Consider the following 27,729-nt stretch of genomic DNA (forward strand, 5'->3'; position numbering starts at 1 on the left):
CCTCTAACACTGCTTGAGTCTTCAGAGGCCTCACAGGTTATAAGCAAAGAACTAAGTTTATGGTTGGATGAAGGAATCAAAGGCACCTCGCTACAGAGATCCTACACAGCCTCGATTATCTGTACTACTGATGACAGCCAAAGCATGGAACCAGCCCAGCACCTACCAACAGATGATCAAGAACATGTGATATATATCACAAATGCATATGTACACACACGCACATATGCATGCAATGCAGTATATTATCCAGCCATGAGGAAAAATGAAGGCATATCATTTGCAGGAAAATGGAGATCACCACGAAAAGCAAATTAAGCCTGACTCGGACGGACTAAATGACATGAAAATAGAAGAAAAGCTATTTGAGGAAAGAGCGGAGTCAAGGGAAGAGAAGACAAAGGCGGGAGTGGGTGGATGGGCTGAATAGCCAAGTGCATCATACGTGAAAAGGACGCAAAGAACACAACACTTTGTAAGTCAGTATAGGCAAGAAAAAGTTAAAGTGAAATAAAAAATAAACCTGGGGTTGGAGAGGATAAAGAGTCAAGGGAACAATAGTTAAATACAGAATGTTCTAAGGGGAAAAAAGCCTAAGCAATCCATAGGCTTTAAAAGACCAAAATGAATACTCACTGTAGTTCCCTTGTTAGGAGAAATTAACTCGGGAAAAAAATATCACAGCAGATATTCATATTTCCAAACTGTTCCCCTTACCCATTGATAAATTATGTTCACACAGTTAAAATAACAACAAATAAATATTTAAACACACAAACTACATATCCATTTACTGCAGGTTAACAATAATCATTTATAAAATCAAAGTTAATAATAAGAGCCCCTGTCTTCCCTAAGGCAAAAGAGTTAATTCTGTTTTCTAAGAAGTCTCTTTATATTTTAAAAGAAAAATGCTAATTCAAGTAGGCAATGGATATTCACCCTGGTGAAATTTTTTAATGGTTGAACTACTACTGGCTAAAATATATTATTCTATTGTAAAGCATATATGAGTAAAAAGGCATGTTCCAGTGGCTGGTGAGGTGGCTCAGCCAGTAAAAGCGCTTTGTCCCCAAGCCTGATAGCCCAAGTCCATCCCTGGAACCTACACAGTTAAGGGAAAGATCTATTCCTGCAACTTGTCCTGATTTCAACACACATATTAAGAGGCATGTGCAGGCATGTGTGTGCATGCGCACACACACACACACACACACACACAGTGAAGAAATAAAATGTAAATTTTTTTTAAGATTTATTTCTTTTTATTTTATGGGTATGAGTGTTTTCCCTGTAGGTATGTGCTCCATGTGCATGCCTAGTGCCCACAAAGGCCAGAAGGGGGCGTTAGATCTGCTACAACTACAGTTACAGATGGCTTTGAGCTGCCTTGTGTGTGCTAAGAACTGAACTCAGGTCCTCTGGAAGAGCAGCAAGTACTCTTATAACCACTGGGCTATTGTTCCAGTCCCAATAAAATGTAATTTTTAAAAAGACGGGAACAGGAAGGATGGAGAAGCAGCTTCACTGCTAAAGTGCTTGCCATGTGAGCATCAGAAACTGAGTCCAATTCCCAGCACCCACATGAAACCACAGTACGGTGGAATTATCATAACTACATTTCAACCAGGAGAGATGGAGACGGTCAATCCCGGAGACTTACTGGTCAGTCAGCCTAGTATAATCTATGAGCCCCAGGTCCTAGTGAGAGACCTTGTCTCAAAAAGATAGTCAGTTCCTGAGGACCAACACTAAAGGATGACATCTGGCCTATACACAAACACACAGACACACACACACACACACACACACACACACACACACACACACACGTTCACCCAAACACATACCAAGTTACACACATACATACACACACACAACTTAATAATTAGGCTTTTTTTAAAAGATGGACCATTTTACCAGATACTTTGAGGACTTGAAGATTCTAAGTAAAAAGACCCAGGTAAATGATGTGGTGCCATAGTACACATAACTTATAGCATCTGATATTACAATCAGCTGTCAATAAGAAGCCATCAGAACCATTCATGAGAAACTCTCAGCTGCCTGTCTTCCCTCTCTGGATAATTTCTAAGGAGTAGAAGAAAACTGCTGCTCCCCTGAGTAGCTCCAACATAAAGCAATTAGTGCCATCACCCTTGGATGTGTGAGAATGAAAAATCAATACCAACAGCTGCAGAACAGAACAAGAGGATAAGGAAGCCAGCGAGGGAAACCAGAGCAGGCCAGGGGAGAGCCATAGGAAAGGCTCTTGCTCTCCCGGGTCTGTTTTTTAAGAGTGGCTGGAAACAACACCTGTTAGTTCAACTTGTCACTCCAAAGAGTTCAGCAATATTCAACTCAAGCTGCTGCCATAAGAAGGATTACCAGTGTAACAAAGTAGGCCTTTTTTTTTAGTAAATAATCATGTTCCAATTTTCACAAATAAATTAAAAAGCAGAAAACTCTATTGCTAATAAAGTAGTTAACCTAATAGCTTATGAGCTACCAACATACATGAGGTCAAATACATCATAAAGCATAAAAATCCTGTAGGTGCAAAAATGTCCACACTTGTTTCCTAAATGAAAGTAGGACAGACATTTACCATAGATGATGCATTTCCTTGTGCTCAGTTAGCTTCCAATCACAAGCAAATAATAACAACTACAGTTCTGCTTTGTAAGACGAAAGCAAGTCATCAATTACAGCTTGGGAATTATGTAACAGTGGATACAGCACAGATATATATAAACCATTACTGTATAAATGTAAATCCTTCTTGTTACAATGTGTACTGCTCCTCCCTTCAAAAAAAAGAAATAGATCTAACTGGGTTTCTAAAGGTGAGCAAGTAAGTTCACAAGGACCTAATGGGTTAGGGTTAGGGTACATAAGTTAATTGACTATCTGACTTCCTTCACTAAGCTTAAATACAATATAAAATGTAAACAATATTTTACTTTCCACACCTTCTCCCTCAAAAACAACAGAGAATCTAGCAAAACATTAATAGAAATGCTCACTTCATTCTTAAATTCTGAAATATCTTTCCTTCTTACACCACATCTGAACTAAACATAAACTGGCTTATCATTGAATGGTATTTTTGAAATATTTGGCAAACCCATAAGTATACATATTCTTTAACCCATCAATCTTATTTCCAGAATTCCTACAGGATTACACAAATACCTACAAACACACATACAGAGAGAGTCACTACTATATTCTTCATATTAAAGGAAAAACTTGACACATCAGTACTACAGAATATTAGACAACTGTTCAAAAGGAGGATATGTTAGTTTTATTTCTGATGCTGTGATAAAGTATCCTGCCTGAAAAACAAACAAAGAAAGACAGAGACACACACACACACACACACAGAGAGAGAGAGAGAGAGAGAGGCGAGAGGGAGGGAGAGGGAGGGAGGGAGGAGGGAGGGAGGGAAGGAGGGAGAGGGAGAGAGAGAGAGAGAGAGAGAGAGAGAGAGAGAGAGAGAGAGAGAGAGAGAGAGAGAGAGAGAGGGAGATTTTAGGTAGAAAGGGTTTATTTTAGATAACAATCCAGGTTATAGGACATCATTGCATAGAAGTTAAAGAAGCCGCAGGACTTTGAAGCAGCCTGTCTCATCACAACCACAATCAAGAGCAGAGAAAAACATATGGGTGTAAATTCATTTGCTTGCTTGCACTCAGCTGCTTTCCCTTCCCTTGCATAGTCCAGGAAAACAAGTCCATAAATTGGTGCTGCTCACAGTGGGCTGGGTCTTTCTACATCAACTAAGGCAATTAAGAAAATCCCTCATAGGTGTGCCCACAGTTTGACCTGATCTAGTCGATCCCATGGGTGTGCCCACAGTTTGACCTAATCTATTCAATCCCACATGTATGACTACAGTCGGACCTGATCTAATCAACCCCACAGGTGTGCCCACAGTCTGACCTGATCTGGTCAATGCCACACTGAGATTCTCTTCCTAGGTGATCACAGTTGTATCTAGTTGACAGTTAAACCCAACCATCATAGAGATCTACCCACACAAAGTTGCGTGGATAGCAACAGAACAAAAACATGTGCATATGTTGTACTGTTCCACTTTTTAAAGCAATGAGGAATATTCACATAAAAGTATACAAAGTATTTGGAATGAGAAACAAGAAATTACCAAAAGTGTTACCTGTGTGGAGTAGAACTTATAGGGGCTTTGAAAGTTTTACTTTTTAAAATAATGAACACAGGGCTGAAGAGTCAAGAGTAATTGATGTTATCACAGAGAAGCTAAGTTCAGTTCCCAGTACCCATATCAGGTGGCTCTTAACTGGCTGGAACTCCAGCTCCAGGTGATCTGATGCCCTCTTCTAGCCTTCACAGGTCCTGTATGAATGTGGTACACATACATACATGCAGACAAAAGACTCATAAACATAATTAAATCTTAAAAAATAATAATGGTAACAAATGTGTAAATTTAAAAAAAAATCTTCAAAATTTCTATCCCTTCTGAGTGGTATTTATGGCCCAACTTCAGCAACCCTAGTTTGTGTCCTGAGTTCTCCCTTCTATGACTAAATCTTTCAAGCTAAGTTGAATCCAAGTTGTAAATCTGAGTTCTTTTACTAAATTTAAACTGAAAACAGTAAGGCTGTTTAAAATGTAGGCTTATTCACATCATTATCTACTTGTCTTCCTTATATTCCCTCTCCCCTAAATATTCATTTCCATAAGGTTAAATAAACAGTGTAAACTGAAATGTCCTCACCTGTTCAATAGCACCCGCATGTCCAATGTTATAGTCTCGATATCGTCCAAGCATCTCATCCACTTGTTGCAGGTTCCGGCTGGTGTCCTTGAGAAAGAAAATACTCAATCATCCCAAACAATTTTAGTATTCTCAGAGAATCTAAATCAACAGTTTTGAAAAGACACTTTGTAAAAAGTACAATTTATGCCAGGTAACTTGGATATCAACATACTTCATATCAACATACTTCATTTCACATCAAATCACTACAACACTCTGACAGAATTCCAAATCCACCCACAATTTACTTATGTAAATTCTGTAGTATTTAATTTACAAGTCCTTATCCAAGGTCCCCCAGTAAGTTGGCAACAAAAGCACAAATTGAGAGGAATCCTCTTCAGAAATGTGTGTGCTTTGTACTTCACACTGTTCTTACAGCAAAGCAATCTGGAGCATCAAGAGTTAGCAGGGTGGACCATGTGTACAGCAAGCTGGAGGCCAGGAGGGGCTGTGCTGCAAGAGCATAGTGTAAGTATAAGAAAAGGAAGGAGTCAAACGCTAAAATTCCATTGTTACGTTAGCTTAAATGAATTTACAAAGAATAGGTGTTGGTACTCTTTTATAAAATCATTCCTCCCACAATTACTCTTTTCCCTCAAGCATACTAATCCAAAGCAAATCAAAGCCAAATTTCCTGTTTAGATGGGCTAAGGCAAAAGCAAGGGATTAATCAGCTGGAAAGAATTCTGTTTCTGGGTTTGTTTCCCACACTACATATCCTATGACCTTTCCAAGCTCTTCATATGGAAATGAACATACTGCACCCATTCAAACTTCCAAACACTATCAGAAATTTCCTTCAAAACCAAAATGGCATCTCTATACCTATTGGTCATCCACTGATAATCTGCTTCCCCAAAACTCTAATGGGCACAAGTACACAGGAAGCTAAACATCTGTGCTCACCACTGTTTTTACTCCCATAATTTTTTACTTGCAAATACAGTTGCATCCTAAAACACTCTCAACAACCTATCAGATAGTTCAGGTATCATCACCATGGTAACCAGACTAATGGTCCTCACCAACTTCTGAGTCCTAGTTGCTAGAATTATGCCTATGAAACGTATATGTCGAAAGGGATTGTGTAGTTGTGACTAAACACTTAGAGGGGAGTTTCTCCTGGATTACTGAGGGAACGGGATGAAATCACAAGTGTCCTTAAAAGAGGTACGGTGTCTGACACTGTGGCTCGGCGGCAAGAGTACCTGCACAGCATGTGCATGACCTTGGCTTGGAACTCTAATATACCAGAAAACAAAACATCAGCAACAAAAGGAAGAGGGAGACAGAAAGGAGGATATAACCAGCCAAAGAGATGCAACAGATGGAAGATGCACCATGACAGCTAGCTCTGAAGACTGGGAAGAGAATCCCAAGACAAGATACATGACCAGCTACAAAGGGAAAAGGAACAGAATTTTCTTTCTTCTGACCTACAGAACCATGAGATGAAAAACTTGGTTGTTTTAATGCACTTACCTGTAATAACTGAGGGTCAGTTATTACAGTACTAAAATAGAACACTATACTGGCTATACCATTACTTGGCTCAGAGTATTTAATAGCCCGTAAACACTGCCAAACTAACCTGTAAAGTACTGGTTATAGTGTTGACCTTCGCAGTGACATCTACTGTCGGATGACTTCCAGTTTCCCTTTGAACTGTCCTGGTTGCCCATCGACTAAATCGGTTACGATAGCGGAAGTGGTCTGAATCACTGGATGATTCTGCCATTGATGTATACAAATCCTTCAAAAGAAATCCAAGTCAGTGTCAATCAAGTAACAAACAGACATGTGGAGTCCCCTGCTTACTTTCTGGTAGTATTTACTGCGTTAGTCTTCCAGCAAATAGACACACAAGAAAACAGAGAAAGTCACTTCTGGTGTACTGCTGCTGCCATGGCTTGCTCTACTCAGAAAACTAGTCCCACATATCTGCAGTGAGTTATCAACTCCAAGTACCACTTCCTAAGATTTGTGTTCTACTGCCAGGATTAAAAGTACTTTCAGGGTTGGGGATTTAGCTCAGTGGTAGAGCGCTTGCCTAGCAAGCGCAAGGCCCTGGGTTCAGTCCTCAGCTCTGAAAAAAAAAAAGTACTTTCATATATGTTTCACAGCGCTGTCAGCCACTCTATCCATGACAAAACAAAACATCCTCTGAAGATCTACACAGCAAAGGAGGTGACTCAGTTTTGACCTCCACCATCAAAGTAATGCTGGGTAGTTGGGAGCAAAGGATCCCCAGAACAATCTAGCTAGCTAGCCTAATTCGCAAGCTGTGGGTTGAAGCACCCCTACCTCAAAATATAAGGTGCAGAGCAATTGAAGAAAGCATACGATCAAGGGATGTCAACGTCTGCCCTCTGTGTGTACAGTCACGCAGGTGCACACACCCCCACATGTTCACATGCACACACACACACACACACACACACACACACACACACACACACACACGACACACCACATACACATGCAAAAATAAATAAATAAATCCTTCAGTTATTAACCATAGTCCGTTATCCTTTCTAAGCTATAAGAAGTACCTCTAAACATTAAAATATGGCAGATTCCCTGCAGGAACTATAATAAAATTCCAGTGTGTGGCAGAATGAAAACTCTCCTACAGCCTAATTTAAAATTGCAGCATTAAGCAAATGATGTGATGCAGACACAAATTTTACAATAACACATTTATAAGAAGATGCTGGCTTCGACATCTCCACCAAAACAGAAAGCCTACCTTTCAGCAATGGGAAATTCTCTAAACATGCTTTTCTCCCACCTTTACCTCAATTTTGTCTATTTGATTCATACAAAAAATTATTTGTGCAGGAAAAATCTCATTTCAGAACATTATAAATAGAAGTTAGAGAAACCCAATACCTTTAGAACAAAACAGCACCGGAGAAAACTAAGTTGATCAAATGCAAGAGCTTATTGAGTAGTATTCCAATAATTTCATCTTCTGTTTAATGGAGGGTTAACTCAGTCGTTAATACAAACCACTGTAATACTCCTTAAATCTATACAGACATTTTTTTCTGGCTTATTCTGTACAGTGTGATCAAATTTTTCTTTCATGACAGAATATTCTGGGTCTTTTGGACCTTTATTTTTTATTGCATCTTGAAGTGCATAATCATGTCTCTAGAGAAGATAAAGGACCTTTGCCATAAATTTAGATTTTTTTTTTTCAAAATTAAATTACAGTCTGTCTTCGCCACTTCAGAAAAAGAATCCATAATGCAAACTGAGAAAGAGCTACTGAACACCCTGCAAATGCCATGCATCTCTCACATGCCCATGCCCCTCAGCTTCCTCCTATACCAGCTTCTCAGGTCTTTGCCTCCTGGATATAAGCACAAAGGTGCCCATGATGGGCTCCGTCCCACAACAGAAAACATAAACAAGAAATAGTACTGAAAGAACGGTTTGGCTTTGCCCTTCCTGGGTGACAACTGTTTAAGTCCCCGCCCCATCCTCACCCTACACATAAAAAAGAAGTTCCTACAAAGATATCCATGATGGTTAACTCTAAGTGCAAATTTGATTAGATTAATAAATACCTGGGACATTAGAGAAGTTCCGGGTGTGCCTGGAATATTATTTCCAGAAACAATAAGTTTATGAAGACTTCTGACCTAATAGTTAATGGATTAATTTCTTAATAATCTCATAATGACATTGTTGGGATATGGTAAAGGCTAAGAGGGAAGAAGTAGTCGGAGGAAATGGGTGAGTAGAGAATGCCTTTAGTATGGTCCCTTCCTGTATTCCTTCTTTCTCTGCTGCCTGTCCATCAAGAAATGGAGGAGACTGTCCAGCAAAGTGGACTATTTGGGAAAATGGTTAAAATAGTTAGTACAGAGAATAATATAGTAAAGCTGCAAAGACACACCCCTAGAACTAATTATCAGTAATGACAAAAAACAACAGAATGCGCTTGCAACATTTAAAATAAAACATTTAGAAGATTATATTGTAAATATAATCTCAGGACTCTCTCAAATCACCTTCCACTCACTCAGTCTGCCCCAACCCTCCAAGGAAGACAGACAACATGATTTCATGTGGAAACTCTACACCATACATTTATACTTTTAACACTGGCAGAGGTTTCTCAAAGTCTTTTATATGACTTTGCACCATGACTAACATACATTAACAACTGACCGATCAGGATATGTGAATTTAACTCATAACAGAAAATCATAGGAGAATTAGATGAAGTTAAGAGAACATTAAATTACCTGTTACCATGACATGACACAGAAGGAAAAGTCCTATCACTTACCCCAGCTAGGATTACATACTTTCAATAAGATAGAATCAGTTTTTGGCATGAGCTTCCCGGGTGCACTCTAAGTCTTCTGCTATTAATTTCAATTACTTTGAGCAATGAGAGCTGTTCAGACTCCTGCATCTGGTGGAACTCCTGCAGAGGTATCAATATTTAAGAGGATAAGTACTGAGAAATTGCATGGTTTTTCTAAAGCATATGAACATTTGGCAACCCTCTACATACTTTTTATTACCTAAATTTCACAAATAGTGAACTAAAAGAAGAACAGGGTTATATAAATAGATCATTTCATTGCTGATAAAACTTGGCACCTCCTTCCACTATTACTAACGATAAAAAAGGTTAAGAATGACTCCCATAGCAAACATGAGTGGAAGCCTAACTCTCAGTGCTATAACACAGAAAACAGCTTTGTGCCAACGATACAATATTACCAAAAGACAATAATCTATCATGGGCCAAAAAAAAAAAAAAAAAAAAAAATTCTCTAGACATGGAATTGATGGGGAAAGAGGAAAACCCTCACCACTGAAGTTGGCAAGAGGTGTGCACATATGTCAAAAGCAAGGGTAGACAGTAGACATGCTAACACAGACAAAGGAAATCGCACCTGTGCCAACTCAGGCAAAACCCTACAAGGCATGCTGAAACTAGGAAACGTAGTCTTCACCCAGGGAGGAGCCCCCAATCGGTTATCCAATACCAAGTGGTCGGCACTGAAATCACGAACATGCAAACAACACTGAATGGACTCAGTAGGCTACTGGGGTGTGTGTGTGTGTGTGTGTGTGTGTGTGTGTGTGTACACCTGTGTGTGTCTTTGTATGTCTCTCTGTGTGTGTAACAATAGCAAAGAGGAGGAAACCATGAACTTGAGAGGGAGGGAGTGGGGTGAGCAGGACATGAGAGGACCTAGAAGAAGGAAAGGGGATAGGGAATGGAGGGAAATGATGTGATTTTATTTTAGTAACATTTCTTTAAAGCTAGGATGGATGTATAGTGGCCATGAAAACAGTTCTAGACCCCAAAGAGAAAAGCACAAAGCAATGGCAATTATACGCTCTGTATTCATCATTAACAATATATTATTTTATGCTACAGTTTAAACATAGCTTTTAAGTGTGCTATATCTTAAGATCACTGGCATTAAAGACAATTTACTCCAAAAAAAACTTTCTCCTTGGTGAAACTAGCTAATGTGTAAGAGTCAGAATCATCTTATCTTGACAAATACACTAAGAATGGTCACAAAAGAAAACAAATATGCAGATCCAAGAAAAAAAATTTTAATTAAACCAAGAGGATGCCTTCCCGTCCTGCTGTTTCCATACATAGTAATGTCTGTGGAGCTGGGTTTCAGGAGAAAGCACTCCTAAACTTGTCTAATGGGAATGTGCAAATTGATACAGCCTGTCTGGCTGTTAACAGGGAACTATCTGCCAAGAACTGTTTGCACCTTTGATCAAGTAATTATACATCCAAAAACGACCCCTAAACAAAACTCAACTGAAAATCTGCATATAAAGATATTTACTGTGAAGGTATGTTAAGGAGAAAATGAAAATGATGTGAATTTCAAAATAAAAGAGAATGGCTCAAACACAGAACATCCAATGGGACAGCTGTTACTATACAATGGGACTCTACAATGGGACAGCAAACAGCCGTTAAAAATTCTGTTTCCCAACTAACTTGGGCTCACAGACCTCACAGAGTCTCACAGAGACTGAACGGACAACCAGAGACTGGGACTTCCTGGGACTGACCCAGGCCTTGTGCATATATGTCACAGTTGTGTAACTTGGTCTTTGGTGAGACTCCTAAGGGTGAAAGCAGGGGCTCTCTGGCTGTGCTACCTGCTTTTGGGACCCATCTCCCCTACCGGATTGCCTCACTCAACCTTAAGAGAAGAGAATGCGCCTAGTCTCACTGCAACCTGAGACACCATGGTGGTCTGGTATGCATGGGAGGCCGGCCTGTATCTGAAGAGAAACAATAGAGAAGGCATGGACTGGGGGGGGGGGGGGGGGTGACAACACAAATAAGAAGAAAAAGAGGAGGAAAAGGAGGAGGAGGAAGGAAGGAAGGAAGCAAAGAAGGAAGATTGGTTCTGGTTCCAAAGAAAAATTAGTGAAAAGCAAGGGAAAAGTATGAGTTTCAGTTTTGTAATAAATGTTCTGTTTTCTGGGTATGTACACAAAATTACCAGAATGTAAATTTCGAAGCACAGGAATGGGAGGGCTAATAAGGGAACAAATTACTCTCCCACAGTATATTTACTCTCAGAAGTTTATTGCCAATTGGTATTCTTCTAAACTTCTATTCTCTTATCTTTTATGAATTCTCAATTATGAACTTGTTAATAAATAATCAGAAGGAAATATAAATATATACTTCAAAAGAACTATAAAGACCCCCTTCAAAGACAGCAGACTAAGAAGCCGACAACATGGAAAGGAATTCAACATCCTACATCCTCAGAGCTCTCTTTTCCTTGGTGCTTGCTTCCTTTTCATGCTTGACAACTTCCTGACCTCACCTCCTAGTTCCTGGAACCTTCCCAGGTCAGACCACTTCATTAGCTCTCACCGAGGGATGAGCAAGAGGCCCCGTTCACAGGGGCTGCCTCTACATTCCACCCCAGCTCCAGAACCACTTACCCTGAACTTGTGAGCTAAAAGAAACTTTTTCATGCTGTATATCCCTTTGTAGTTTCGCTGAAGGTCGGTTATTTTAAAAACTGGCTTACAATCCAAAGCCAGAATGAACACACATATCAAAGCCCTGTGTGAAAACATGCATATGGACAGACATGGCTTATTGCGATCAAATACTGCTTTGGAGGACAAATTAAGAATGGTTCCCGGGTGACACACAGTCAATATTGCAATCTGATACTCAAAGAAACACTAACACAAGTAGAAAAACATCTGCGTGGGTCCAGGGCAAGTTTTCGGTGTTGTTTTAAAAATGCAAAGGGAAAAAATTTAGTTGAATGAAAAATCCATTTTCATCATTATAAGAAATTTTACCATGATACACGATGGCAGAAAAAAAAACGAACGGTCAAATGTGAAGAACAACTTAAGGAAACTGAGTCACCGAAATTCTGGCTGAGGGTGAGAAAAGCCTGTCCTTCAGGAAAAACAGAATTACTCTTCTGCACCTCACCACCACCTTCCTGTGCAACAAAACTGCTCTCCAACAAGAAACTAGCATTTGCTTTTCAAACGCAAGCATGTCCAAGTCTCAAAAGAGGACGGAGATGGGTGACCTTGGGTAAGAGTCTATAAAATCGTAGAGAAAGCTGTGTTTGAATAGCTCCTGGCACAGTTCTTAGAATAGTTTATTTAGCTGCTCCCAACACATCGATACTTAAAGATATAAATATCATTGTTTCTGCCTTAATGAGCCTTATAAAGAAGACATACAACCGCCGAGCAAGCAATGAACCCTTGTCAATTCATGCTATCTAAACAAACGTCCATATGCAGTCCTGGACACTGGGACCAGAGAGAGAAGACCGCATTCAAGCCTTGCAATAAGAGGATTGAAGCGAGCCTTTAAAAACTCAAGTCCGCCTGCCCCTTTTGTTATTTGACCTAAAGAGCCATCAGACTGTCTTCATTGAAATGAGGCCCATTTGTATGTATGAGAGCTGTGATTTATTGATTCTCAAATCTCTTTTCCTCAGAGTCAGTTTAAAACAATTAGGTTTTGCAAGCTGTTCCATAAAAGATAAGCACTCAGCATCAGGGGTGATATTTCACAAAGACTGAGTAGTGCATGGTAAGTGGGTGATTGCCTCTATAGCCTCCGTGTGCCTCAGCTGTCCCTATCCAAGGCAACTGTCCTCAAAGAAGATGTTCAAGGTAATGACATTGATATTAAACAGGGAAATGTGGTTTAAACTTAATCATCAACCAAATTCAATTTTCATAATGTACTTCTCCCTGTCTCAACAGACGTACAACCTGGGGGTGCAGCTCACCCTGCAGGTGAAAAAGTCACCAAGTCAGCCAAGGTTGCCATGTACAAACAACTGTCAGTTAGGTATGCCTTTTTTCTTTACATCAATGCTCTTCTGTAACTTCACCTCCAGTAAAGTTACACAAGATCAAAATCAACAGTCAGTCCATCCTATCCGCCAGTTCCCACATATGCAGGACAGCAAGGGACTCCATAAGCCTCTGGGCCAGAGGTACTCACACCAGGCTCATTCATTCACCCTTTACTGAATCGTTACTACATTGCAAATGGAAGATAACCCAAGGATGGCAGTCTACAACTGTCACCACAGAATTCAGGAGACAAAGACGAGGCTCCAAAGTCCAAGGCCTATCTGAGCAACGCAGCAAGACTCTGTCTCAAACCACTGAGAGCTGGGGATGTGGCTCAGTGGTTGAGTACTTACCTAACAAGTACAAAGCCCTAGGTTCGATCCCCAGCATGGCCAAGAGAGAGATATCAAAGAAGAAATTAAGTATGTCATAGTCCCTGGTGAGAAAGACTGGCAAGAATACCACATAAGAGAGATGAGCAGTAAGACAGGAGTCAGGTCAGAATCCTTCCCTCAACATGGAGCAGAAGCAGGACACGCAGCTAATACAAGGAAATGGGGTGCGGTCAAACTGTCTCAGAGAAACTAGAGAGGGTTCCGACCCACAGAGCTCCCATCCGTGTACCAGGGCAGCTCTGCCATCGTCGGATTTGCATGTTGTGGACGGATGAATTTTTTTCTTTTAAGAATTCTAATACTGAGGCTGGAGAAACGGCTCACCACTTAAAAAGCACTCAGTGCTCTTGCAGAGGACCTGAGCGTGGTTCCCAGAACATACAGCAAGTAGCTCACAACAACCTGTAACTCCACCTCCATGGAACAGGATGCCTCAGGCCTCCACAGGTCCCTGCGTTCATGTGCGCGTACCCACACACAACTACACATAATCAAATAATTTTTTAAATCCTTTTTTAAAAGAATTTGAATTTAAAAGAATTCTAAATTAAAAGCAAGCATTTAAATGCCAGTTCTGGAAGGGAGGAGAAAAGAATCTTGAGGAGTGACATGATAACAAGCATATCCACAGAGAAGTTTCCAGAGAGGCTACCACAGTCTCTTAGGTAAGCAGCTAAGGCAACGACAGAGAAGAGGAACTAAACACGAGGCAGCAAAACAGAGTCAAAGTGAGTCCTGGGTTCTGCGGGTTGGCTGGATAATGGATGTTACAGACAGAAAAAAAAATGACTGAAGAAAAAGAGTATGAGAATATATTGTAAGTTCCTCCGGTAGGAAGGGATAATCATTGTGTATGGTGGAAAGAAGTGACAGAGAAGCTATCTAATGGGCACCTGGAAACATGCTGTGAGGGAAACTTCGAGATCCGTTAGTATGGAAGAAGCTGAAACCACAAAATAAAAAATAAGGTAAGAAAAGAAGGAGAACAGCAGGGAATCCTGGAAGGACATCAACATTGAAAAAGGGAGAGAGAAGGAACTGGTGAATGAAACAGAAGAAACAAGAGCTAAGGAGAAAACTTAGAGACACAGTAAACAAATTCTAAAAAAGCAAGCTTTCAAAGAAGTGAGAAAAAGAATTTTCACAAATTTTGCAATTACTTTACTGTCTCAGCTCAAATAAAACCTTCATTTGCTCAACTATGTTCATAGCCATGTTATTTGTAATAGCCAGAATCTGGAAACAACCCAGATGCCCTTCAACTGAAGAATAGATAAAGAAACTGTGGTACATATACACAATGGAGTATTACGCAGCAGTAAAAACAAAAATGTCATCATGAAATTTATAGGCAAATGGATGGAACTAGAAAAAAAAAATCACCCTGAGTGAGGCAACCCAGACCCAGAAAGACAAACACGGCATGTACTCACTCATAAGTGAATATTAGATGCAAAGCAAAGGATAACCAGGCTATGGTCCACAGCCTCAGAGAAGCTAGGTAAAGAGAGGGATACTAAGAGGGATGCATGGTCACCCCAGGAAGGGGAAAGGGTTAAGATCTCCTGGGTAAACTGGAAGTGGGGAATAGATGGGAGGGGATGGGAGGTGGGAACATGAGGGCTCAAGATGGCCAAGTTGGCGGAGAGACAGGGAGGGAGAGCAATGAAAGAGATTATCTTGACAGAGTGTACCAGTAAGGGGATGGGGAGAAATCTGCAGCTAGGGAAAACCCCAGGAACTCACAAGATTGTTCCCAGCTAAGACTCATAGCAATGGTGGAGAGGGTGCTTGAACAACCCTTTCCCTGCACTCAGATTGGTATCTACCCTGTCATCATAGAACCTACATCCAGTGACTGATGGAAGCAGATGCAGAGACCTACAGCCAAGTACTTGGCCAAGATCCTAGAGTTCAGTTGAAGAGAGGGAGGAAGGATTATAAGAGCAAAGGGGGGGGGGGGTGTCAGAATCATGATGGGAAAAACCACAGAGATAGTTGACCCAAGCTAGTGGGAGCTCATGGACTCTGGGGAGCCTGCATGGGACTGAACCAGGCCTTCTGAATGTGGGTGCAAGTTGCGTGACTTGATATGTTTGTGGGTCCCCTAGCAACAGGACCAGGATTTATCCTGGGTATGCAAACTTTTTAGAGCCCACTCCCTATGATGCCATGCCTTCTCAGCCTTGATGTAGTGAGAACGGGCTAGATCTGCCCCCAACTTGGTATGCCAGCCTGTGTTGACTACCCAAGGGAAGCCTTATCCTCTATGAGGCCAGGATGAGGATGGGATAGGGATAGGTTAGGAGGAACAGGAAGGGAGGGGGAACAGGGGTTGTTATGTAAAAGGAAAGAAAAAAATTTTAAAATAAAAAAATTATAAAAAAAAAAAAAAAGAAGAAGAAGAAAGAAAGAACATGACAATGTAAGAGAATGGGCCAATTTGATTTGGCCTGAGAGTAGGTTGAATTTGGAACACAGCTTGCCACCCCTCAATGCTAAACTCTCCCTATTGAACTTACTATGGGGTAGCTACTTCCCTTATTTAGAGGGAAAACTGAACTGTGATGCACCAGTTCAACAGATCACCACGTAGGAAAAGGATTGCAAAGCACCCTTGGAACTGTTAGTGGGCATATTAAAAACAGTCTCAGCAAAGACATGAAAGTGAGGCCTCCAGGTCCTGCAAAGAAGGAAAGGTAAAGGATAGAGGCAGTCATATGTGCGCTTTTCGTTCTTCTTTGGATGTGTGAAAAAAAGAGATGGATTACTACCTGGGAAGGATATTTGCTCAAGGGATAAAGAAGCCTCAGATTGGAAAAGATATGGTATACAAACACAAGGCAGGCCCAAGACAGAAGAAATAAAACTGATCGTGGGGGCCCATGACTATAATCCCAGCACTTCATTGCAAGTTCAAGATCCGCCTGGGCCACACAGAAAAACCCTGTCTCAATCAAAACTAAGAAAGCGAGGGGTGGGGACAAGAACCACCTACTGGTTAGAGTCACACAGGGAAGCCACTCACTGTCTCGAGCAATACCACCTGAGGACTTAGAGTGGCACATTTGTCGCCCCCTCTGAAGTTAGTTTCCAGTCTTGAAGAATGCTCTTTACTCTATAGCTACTTAAATTATAGCACCAGATGACCCAGTAAATTGGCATAGCCAAGTTTAGGGTAAGGAAAAAAAACAATTATGTTCCTGCCTAAGAACTCCAAGAGAAAAACTTGTTGAGTAGGCTTTAAAATTAAAGGTCAACATGAAGTAGCCTTTAAAAATGAATTCTAAAACAGAGAAACACTGTTTGATAATCAGAACATATGATTACAAATCAGAGTGCCAGAGGTGTGATAAGAATCACCATTCACTGGACAGCTAGCTATGACATATGCCCGTATGTCAACACTGCAAGGCAAAATTTGTAACCAGAGGACAGAGGTCATATCTTGTGGACCTCCTTATTCCCTGCTCCAGACCAGCATCTGTCATATTCATTATTTCTATCTTAAAGAATCCCTTTTCTCTGGGTTTTTATGTTTGTTTTATGTGTATTGATGTTTTGCTTGTATTTATGTACCACGTGTGCAGTGCTCATGGAGGCCAGAAGAGGGCATAGGACCTATTGGAACTACAGTTAACAGACAACTGTGAGCCACCAGGTGGGTGGCTCTGAAGAGCAGTCAGCACTCCTAACCCTGAGCCATCTCTCCAGACCCTAAGAATTCCCTAACAATCACTCTACAAAGCAAATACCACAGCAACCCAGCTGTGGTTCAAATATAAAGTGTTCCTGTCCCTAAAAAGTCTCCTACACTGAAGGGCTGGTCACAGCTGGCAGTGTTTCTGTGGGGGGTTCTAGACACTTTAGGAGGTACAGCCTAACTAGAGGAAACAGGTCGCTAACACAATGGTCTTGTGGACTATGTCTGTTGCAGCTCCACCCCTGCTTCCTGAAATCAGTGAGTTGAACATCTCTGTTCACCAGGCTACCATGATACCCTGAAACCATCTGCCAAACGGCAGAAAAGTTCCAGAGAAATGGCAATGGCTACTGCCAAACCTGAGATGAATGTGTTGTGTTACTTGTGTTGAGCCCAGAATCACATTCTTGTATCTATACCTGATAAAACAGGTAAATAGTGGCCGGGCGTTGGTGGCGCACGCCTTTAATCCCAGCACTCGGGAGGCAGAGGCAGGCGGATCTCTGTGAGTTCGAGGCCAGCCTGGGCTACCAAGTGAGCTCCAGGAAAGGCGCAAAGCTACACAGAGAAACCCTGTCTCGAAAAACCAAAAAAAAAAAAAAAAAAAAAAAAAAAACAGGTAAATAGCACAATCATTCCCACAATGACAGACCAGAATTAAACCCTCTGAGAGAACGGGCAACAACTATCATGTGCCCATACTGACCCAGATTGGTTGAACAAAAGATTGGCACAGACGACCACCGGACCCCTGAGTTTCTGACATCATTTTGTTAAATTCAGGCACTGTAATTTGGAGGAGTACAGAACAAACCCCGTAGACAGATGTCTGCTTGAAATAACTATGTTATTTTAAAACATGAATCTGGAAACTTCTACTTCACTTGAAAACTCCAATTTCCAGTTTTCTGGAAGAAATCCAAAGCTCTGCCAATGCTGAAGACTGATCATCCACAGGAGCCTGGATGTACACACCACGCTCTAGGCAGACTCACACCTTTCTGTTTGCCCCAATCGCCACCACACCTGTCTCCCACAGTGCGTCACTGGACGGGCTCCACTTAGCTGAATCTGAAATCCAACTGAAAACTAAAAGGACAAAGCTTATGAGCCCAACTGGCCAGGTGAAAATGAGCAGCCCGGCTGTGAAGAATCAATCAGCAGTGATGCCTGGGAGCTTGTTCCCACACAGACCAGAAGGAAAGCATGGTAGTGGTTGTCTCCGTGGTGGACAGAACATTAAGACTGAGACTCTGGCAAACATCTGAAGTATCCACGGCTGCAGACTTTAAAACTGGAATGAGCACCGGGCGTGGTGGCGCACGCCTTTAATCCCAGCACTCGGGAGGCAGAGCCAGGCGGATCTCTGTGAGTTCGAGGCCAGCCTGGGCTACCAAGTGAGCTCCAGGAAAGGCGCAAAGCTACGCAGAGAAACCCTGTCTCGAAAAAAACCAAAAAAAAAAAAAAAAAAAAAAAAAAAAAAAAACTGGAATGAAACAGTTTTACTTGACTTTAAGCAAGCTACATAGAAAGACTTTGCACTAACATGAAGAAACTAAAGGGGAGGGGGGCCTAATCCATTAAATTCCACCCAAAATCTTCACTTTATACGTTTCTTTCCCTCCTTCCTGAAAAGCAGTTACCTGCTGACTGTGGGCTCAGCTGCCTACCTTGCCATCAGTAGGATTTTAACCGTAGTGGTCTAAAGAAAAGTGGGATTGTTCCCTGGACCTTGCTCTCCCACACCTCTCCTAGCTTTTCCACCTTACTTCCTGAAACTCTCCTCAGGCTAGAAAGTGGAGGACATAGGACAGAAAAAAAAATCCCGGGCCTTCCAGCCTAGAGCAACAAACGAGCCAGCTGCCCCCGGCCAACTGAACAAGTCTAGCCACGCTAAGGAGACAGCTTAGGGAACCCACTGTAGAGGATTAAATGTTTATTGTTGTGTGTATCCAAGGTTCTGTTGGTTATAAAGCAAAGGCTAACTGTTGGGTAAGTGTTGTCGTGATTTGGTTCTGAAAGAGTTATCTGCTAAACTTTCCTCTCAATCCAACTTTCCTTGAGAGAACAAGATGGCTTCAGACCATAGATATATGTGACACCCTTCCAGTGACAAAAGGAAAAAGGATGCTTTCAAATCAGAATACACACACACACACACACACACACACACACACACACACACACACACACGCTGTAGATGATTGATTGATAAATAAAGTGCTGATTGGCCAGTAGCCAGGCAGGAAGTATAGGTGGGACAAGGAGAGAGGAAAATGCTGGGGAAGTGGAAGGCTGAGGAAAGAGATGCTGCTGCTGCTGCTGCCGCCACCTCCATGAGAAGATGTAAAGTACTGGTAAGCCACAAGCCACGTGGCACCTTATAGATTAATAAAAATGGGTTAATTTCAGATGTAAGATCTAGATAGCAAGAAGCCTGAGCCATTAGGCCAAACAGTTTAAGTAATATAAGTCTCTGTGTGTTTGCTTAGGTCCAAGCGGCTGCAGGACTGGCAGGTGAGAGAGATTTGTTCTGACCATGGGCCAAGCAAGACCAAAAAAACTTCAGCTACACACACACACACACACACACACACACACACAAGCAAATTATATGTAGCACATAATAGCCTAACAAGTTTTAAGGGGGAAAAGCAATTATAAAAGTATAATGTCAGGGTTTTGAAAAACAATAAAAACAAAAAAACCATGCTATTTCTTTACATCCCAATGCATACTTTATTTCTCCCTAATTTTAAAAAGAACAGAAACTACTTGATTTCCTAATGAAAAAAGAAAAACTGCAAGAAAAGAAATCATCTCACAGTGCCATTTACCTTTAATTCACACCCTGCTTTAGAGCTTAGAAAGTATTTTCATTAGCATTTCCTCATGTTCCTATTGCAATCCTGCAAAGATAGTTTAATTACAACCTTACTCATGCCGTAAAGGGAGAGGGCAGTTTGAGTGAAGTACTAGCCCACAATTACTTTGTTTTTAAAAATTACAGTAACAAAATTGGAGTCTAAATCTTGTACTTCTCTAAGCCATCAAAACATCTTGCTGATGTCTCCTTTCCATTGCCTCCATGACGGAGTCAAGGTTCGTGAATCAGGAATTCAAGGCCTCAGCTAGCCACCCTTCTCCCAGCCCTCACTAATGCCATGAAGAATCCTCCTGCCCACTGTCCCAACTTATTTCAATCTACTCATCGCTTCGGGCATAGCTAAATACAATCTCACGAACTCTTCTGTCTCCAGACAGAGGTAATCTTTCCTCTCACAGCTCTGAAATCTTAGGGCTGCATCCCTGAAGAAAGACACTTATTGAACATCCCCATAAAGTTTGACTATTTGTACAATGGAACTCGTCCTCAATTACTCAAATTCGTGCACTCATCTCACCAACATGCCTATGCCTATGCCAATCCTACCACCTAGAACATTCCCTTCACTCTCTGAACCTTTCTCAGAGGCCCGTGTTCCTAACCATCCATCCTTGACTCCTGTTTCTTGGTCAGTTCTGAAGAAGCATCCTTTAGAAAGCCTCCCTTCTCTGCCCCACCCCAACTCTGGGCCCAGTGCCCTCTGCTGTTCTCCCTTGGCAGATAATTGCCTCCAGCCAGCCTAGGCAGTTCTAACTGGCCATTTACTGTCTACTCACAAAGCCTCTAAATTTCAGCAAAGACCGTTTTACTCATGGTTTGCTATGCTGTGTATGTGTTTTGGCCCCACAAAAGTTTGTGTGCAGGAAGCGTGATCTCTAAGATTGGCAATCTAATGGCACTGGAAGATCTACATCAGTGGCTCTCAACCTTCCTAATGCTGCAATCCCTTAATACAGTTCTTCAGGTTGTGGTGACACCCCCCAACCACAAAATTATTTCGTTGCTACTTCATAACTGCAATTTTGCTACTGTTCTGAATCATAATGTAAATATCTGATATGCAGGATATCTGATATGTGACCCCCAAAAGGGACCAGACCCACTGGTTGATAAACAATGCTCTATATGATGTGAACTTGGGGATGAACACTGAAGGGCACCCCCAAAGGGGAGGTCTTGTGCAACCTCATGGACTACACATCTGAAAAGTAGATTCTTCAAAAAAAAAAAGCTTTGTTAGTGGTTCAGGGACTTGTAACAGACCATAGGACTATGCTGTTAGGACCCTGTGACAACTAGAATTATGAACCACATAAAAAATCTATTATTTTTATAAATCACTGAGCTTCAAATATTCTCTTAAAGAAACACAAAATGAGCCGGGCGGTGGTGGCGCACGCCTTTAATCCCAGCACTCGGGAGGCAGAGCCAGGCGGATCTCTGTGAGTTTGAGGCCAGCCTGGGCTACCAAGTGAGCTCCAGGAAAGGCACAAAGCTACACAGAGAAACCCTGTCTCGAAAAACCAAAAAAAAAAAAAAACACAAAATGGATTCAGATAGAGTTGAAGGCCAGCACTCTGCATAGTTATGGAATGTACTAGACCATTATCAAATTAATTTGCAACTAGACTTTTTTTAATTATCCTGTCTGATTAATCCAGAAACAAAGTTCAAACTACAGAGCTTTACAGAGCAAGTACTAGTTAAGCAATTATTAAGTAGAGAAATTTCATTAACAGAGGGTCTAAATTAATTATTTGGAGCCTTAAAACAATATTGATTGAGGCACATACTATTAATACGAATACTATTAATACTAATGTATACTATATGGTAAGCAAGGCAGCAGTTCAAATCAATGTAGCATATACTAAAACTTACTAGTAACTGGATCAAAAACCTAAGTATACTAAGTTATTTGTGAAATCATTTGAACTTTATAATGGTCATTTGCAGTTACTTATAGTCTTCAATTACCTGCACCATCAAGCTCTAAACTCCAAATTCGATGGTCTCTTCATCACCTAACTTCATCATCCAGAGTTTCAACATTCCAACAGCTGCTCATAAATCCATTCTGAGCATTTGAAAGCCTTCACCTGACCACCATCAAGCTTTTCCTTTTTCCTCAATCTATAAAATTGACTATCCATCCTTTAAAGTAACAATCATAGTCCACTTCTTCCACGTTGTTGCTCTTCATTCTAAAGAGTCTAGCTCCAGCTCAGCTTTAATTCACACACCCATTCACGCATGAGCTTACTCATTCACAAGCACTCATTCATTCACTCAGGAACACCTGCTTCATGACAAACCCTGTGCACACTGCAGATTCTAAATATTTATCAGCTAAATGGATTCATGTAACCACAAATGCTGCCTTCTCCAAAATCCTCCAGTCATTTAGCAGTACACAGATTTATGCTAAGGGTTATATTAATTGTAGAAAGATGAATATTGATAAAAGTTTACTATGTCTCTTAAAGTCATTCCTAAATATCATAACAAGACACCAGAAGCAAAGGAAAAACTCAGAATATTTGCACTATATGGGAACTGGGGGATTAATTAGATCTTTAAAAAGCACACAAAAATAATAACACTCCAGTAGTAAAAGTCGCAAAGGACACATAAACAGGCAATTCACAGAATACAAATGTCCCTAACAAACACATAAATATAGTTCATCTCACTGGAGAATTGCAAATTGAAACAATAAATGGTGTCCTTGTTTATCTGTTTTGGACAGATGAGCAAAGCTCTCACCCTCAAGGCTGACAAGGGCATTCGGTGTACAAGTATTAATTATAAAGGCTCAACAGATAAAAACACTTGTCTAAGCAAGTCTGACCTCCTGAGTTTGATCCCTGGAGCCCACAATGGAAGAAGAAAATCAGCTCCAAAAGTTGTCCTCTGACTTCTACACACATGTACCATGTCCCAACATTTGCACACAACAGTAAATATATAAAAATGTATTAGTATTATCTACAAAAATAAGAATAGCTTTTCTAAAGAATAACTCAGCAAAACAAGTAAAGTAAATATACACGCTTTGACTCAGAAATTCTGCTTCTATGATAATTATCTCAAAAAAAACAAAAGGGTATGTGTGCGTGTGCACATGTGTGCATACACAACTTATGTGTAGGATGTATGTATGAGAATCTAATTTAAGAATTATAAGAAACAATAAAATCCCTTGATGAGAAATACATTAAATGCATCTAATCACTAGGCCACAAAGATAGCAGTTAAACCAGGTAAGACAGAGCCCCAAGAGATTGGAACACACCTAAAACCAAGCACTCAGGAAGCTGAGGCAGGGATCCTAAGTTCCAGGCCAGCCTAAGCTGTACTCCAAACCTTGTCTCAAAAGGAGAATAAGACAGTAGACTTATTATAAGTAAGATTATTTATATGGAAGTCTTTTAACAATACATTGTTACATAGGAAACCAGACTCTAAAGAATATGACTATATTCAAACCTGTCTAAGGTGTCCCCTAACATTATTAAAGGCACAATAGTGAATCCACTCTAAAATATCATTTATAGAAGTTCCAAATGTGTCAATTCGTGCCGGTGAGAATTCCTGGAATACATTAACCTACTGGGCTTTTGTCTTTCTAACTCTTAATTCTTTAACTCTAAGAATTTTGTACATCAGAAATCTTGAGTGGAAATTCATCACAAGGCCTCAGAATCCCTGTGTGCCAGTGCCTTTTCACCATCAAAATACAAGGAAAGGCAATTTTTTCATCCAGAATTTTGAATCTATTACAAAAATTAAGCTTTAACACTAAATCTTTGATAATCAATGACAATTTGTGTTGAATATACTCAATTCATGGAAATCACAAATTACAACTATTTACTTGAATAGACTATTCATTGTGTTTAAAAAAAAAAAAAAAAAGTAGGATCCTTTAAACATTTCAAGAGATCAATCCAAAACTGTTGAGTGTAAGTCAAATCCACTGGAGAACAATTACAAACAGCCATGAGGCCTTATATAGGGGCAGGGCTGGGAATTTGGAGTTGGAAGACCTGGAAATAAAGATCACTCTTTGGGCTTAAGAATTTCCAAGTAAAAGAGCCTCTGACACAGATCTGAGAAACATGGATAAGCATGAAAAAGGATTGAACGCAATGCCTGGGAAAGAGAACCTCAAGCAGTATCTGGGCTACAGTGGGTTCCCAAACATCTGCCTAGTAGACAGCTGCTCTGTTATTTTTGGTAAAGGTGAAAGCATACCTCCACTTATCTGTTCATTTGAAATTTTTTAATGTGTCATGCACAGCCACTCAGTTTTAATTTTATACTAATATCAAACGGGTGCTCCTTGCCTCCCCACCCAACCCCAACCGCCATTCCCAAATCCTTGCTGTTGGCATACCCTTTCCCACTTTGAATATAAAACAATGTAAAAGATTTCCTCGGACGCTAAACTCAAAGAGCAAGCATACGTACAAAGTACACTCCCAGAACTCTGTGTTGCTGTCCTTTGAGCTCAGTGCTCTTCTTAGGCACGGATGCCTGCCTCCTATCATTTCTTCATGAGATTCCGGGCAAAAGGTCTAGTCAAGTAGATGCTCTTTTGGGTTGCCTCTACACTTCCCCCAAAACACCTACAAACCAATGAAACAGGCAGTAAACAGAACGAGAACTTGACATTTTTTTTAATGAAAATTATCTCATCTTCCCTATGCACAGATTAGAGAATACCACGGAACACAGACAGTACACTCCTATGGTCACCCAAAAGCCCAAATGATATCCAAATGCCCAGCCTGCAGATTCCTTTTTTTTTTTTTTTTTTTTTTTTTTCTTTTTTTTTCGAGACAGGGTTTCTCTGTGTAGCTTTGCGCCTTTCCTAGAACTCACTTGGTAGTCCAGGCTGGCCTCGAACTCACAGAGATTCGCCTGCCTCTGCCTCCCGAGTGCTGGGATTAAAGGCGTGCGCCACCACCGCCCGGCTTGCAGATTCCTTTTAAGTGGCATTTTCTACCCATGCCTAGTCATCATCATTGGACTTGCTAGATCACACTAGGGGATGAACTATACCTCAAGTCTAGCCAAAAGTCCTAAGTATATCAACTGGGAGACTAGACTGGGTAATAAAATTAACATGGTTTTCTGAATGTGCTGGCTCATTTGTAAGTCTAGGCCACCCTCCACCTCTTTGAAGACATATTACATATGGTGGATCAGTTCTCACAGTGAGTGGTAAAACAAATAAACCAAAGCATTATATTTTTGGCTGAAGAAAAGTGCAGTGGGTGGAAATGTTTTCTACACTCCATAACTACTTTTAAAATTGTAAAACTCTACAGGAAAAAAAAAATCATCTAAGAAAACCACTGTGCGTGTATATCAATAAGCCATTTCGAGAAGTGTATTCTGGGAAAAGTAAATTGCTGAGAACCTGAGAGATGTTCAGGGTGGCCAGCTAAGCAATAGTTTAATACACACTTCTCTAACAAAGTAGCAAGCCCTATCACATGGTGAGTCCTAAGCACAACGAAATTTCTCTATGCCAGTGGTTCTCAACCTTACAAATGCTGCGACCCTTTGATACAGTTCCTCCTGATGTGGTGACCCCCAACCATGAAATTATTTTCATTGCTACTTCATAACTGTAATTTTGCTACTATTATGAATCATAATGTAAAATTTGTGTTTTCCAATGGTCTCAGGCAGCCCCTGTGAAAGGGCCACTTGATCCTGTGGGGTTGCGACCCACAGGTTGAGAACTACTGCTCTATGCCAATGTACAGCTGTCAAAGTTCACCTTCCTGTTGTGCTGTCCAGAACAGCAGTCATATGGCTATAACTCTAGAAGTCTGGCCAGTTCAAACTGATACACACTATAAATATAAAATGGTAATACGTGCTAGATACTGAACATCCAGTACCATTAAAAAAAAAGAAAAAAAACATAAAATACAGCTCTGGTGGTACCACACACCTTTGATCTCAGCACTGTGCAGGCAGAGGTGTGCATCTCTGTGACTTGGAGACCTGTCTGGTCCATCCACATAAAGGGTTCCAGACCAACCAGGGCCACACTGCGACCCTGTCTAAAGTGTGTGTGTGTGTGTGTGTGTGTGTGTGTGTGTGTGTGTGTACGTATAAGTTTGATATTTACTATATGCCAAATATAAATATTTTATGTACTATGACAAACAAAAAGATTAATCTCAGCAGTTTTTTCATACTTTTAATACAGGTACTATAAAATAAAAACCACCTGTATAGTTCGCATGGTATTTCTTTCTGTTAGACACAATCAGTTTTAGAAAGAAGTGCTGAGAATTTGCTTCGTGCTAGGCAATGCGCCAAATGTTTTGCATAATCCTGACAGGACGCTACAACATTTAGCTTTACCGAACCCTTGCCTAACAGACTCGGTCCATTAAAGCAATACAGGATGCAGCTGGGATTCACTTCGGCATTTCCACGAATTAATCCCAAAAGGGGGCTGCTAACCGCTAGGACCGGGCATCTCCTAAATTAGCATAGGAAAATCAAGTGACCAGAGGACAGAGAAGCACCAACTTACACCCTGGGGCAGTCAACTAAACGTCAGGTAGCTAAGGCGTCTAGAAGGCTAGCTCATGGCAAGCTACTCAAAAGCCAGGACAACGCACGCACGTTCAGAGTGAGATTGGCCAGGACCTGACCATGGACCACCTGTTGAGGGGTGCAAATACGCCATCGCCCCCAACTTGCCAACGCTGCACCCACACACCCGACCCCATCCCACTTACCCCTGGCTGCTCTGGTGTCTCCACCCTGGGACAAGGGGAAGTGGGACATAAATGTCTCTGCAGGGGGAAGTGAAAAAAAGGACAAGGGAGCAGCTGGCACAGGTACCTTAGACCCAAGGTGACTCCAGGTTCTTAATGCCGGATCATCGCCGAGGCCCCACCCGGCTCCCGCGGCTACCAGCGACCCCGAAGGTGCAACCGACTCAACGCTGCGGCGCAACCGACTCTGCTCACCCCTGACTCGCAGCTATGGCAACTTGAACTAGCCGCCCAGGCGCGGCTAGGGGCACTGGACGCGCCACCGCCGCTTGGCCCTCTGGGAGCTGTAGTCCATCCCACGCTCCAGCGCAGAGAGATCCAGCCACAATGACAGTAGCTAAACTGCAAGTCCCAGCATGCTCTGCGCCTGGCCTCTGGGTTCCTTTCCCGGAAGAAGCTGGATAAGCGGTCTTGACCAACCTAGGGCCCTGCCTTCTAGCCCGGCTCTAATTTTGTTTTTTTAAAGGGCCAGGTGCCTGTGAATACGCAAACGCCTGGCAGAAAGAGTTCAAATACTACCTTGGCAGTGAGTGAAATTTTACTCATGAGGAAACATCAAAGGATAAATAATATCCAGCGGTGAGATGTAAAAAAATCGCTTTAATGTCTTGTTTTAAAGGCTTAGGACTGGAGGGGAATGAAGAAGTTGATCAAGTGAAACACTTTCTGCCTGGAGTGGCTGGGCTAAGATCTTACAGCTCTTCCAATGGCAATATACAAATGCAGTATGGGGCTGTCTGTTCATTACT

The 27,729-nt window shown here is 41.3% G+C and overlaps 1 protein-coding gene across 14 annotated transcripts in view; it reads right to left on the reverse strand.

Moving 5' to 3' along the window:
• Positions 1-27,343, reverse strand: part of Cep128 (centrosomal protein 128) — a 355,586-nt gene extending 328,243 nt beyond the window's left edge. For 6 of the 14 annotated variants that reach the window (XR_013044433.1, XR_013044434.1, XM_016005824.3 and 3 more), the window contains exons 1-5: positions 27,048-27,333; positions 24,642-24,799; positions 9,114-9,254; positions 6,402-6,563; positions 4,766-4,852 (exon numbers count right to left, since the gene is read on the reverse strand). Coding sequence is in view for 10 of the 14 variants with exons in the window: in XM_016005824.3 (XP_015861310.1) it covers positions 4,766-4,852; positions 6,402-6,548 (234 nt within the window). In the remaining 4 variants the exon portion in view is untranslated. Of the gene's footprint in view, positions 1-4,765; positions 4,853-6,401; positions 6,564-9,113; positions 9,255-24,641; positions 24,800-26,941 lie in introns of all 14 variants that reach the window. The other 8 variants (XR_013044435.1, XM_076551166.1, XM_076551164.1 and 5 more) reach the window with 4 other exon arrangements.
• Positions 27,344-27,729: the final 386 nt, after the last annotated feature.

Source organism: Peromyscus maniculatus, chromosome 14, assembly GCF_049852395.1.
Source record: "Peromyscus maniculatus bairdii isolate BWxNUB_F1_BW_parent chromosome 14, HU_Pman_BW_mat_3.1, whole genome shotgun sequence".
NCBI classification, from domain to species: Eukaryota; Metazoa; Chordata; class Mammalia; order Rodentia; family Cricetidae; genus Peromyscus; species Peromyscus maniculatus.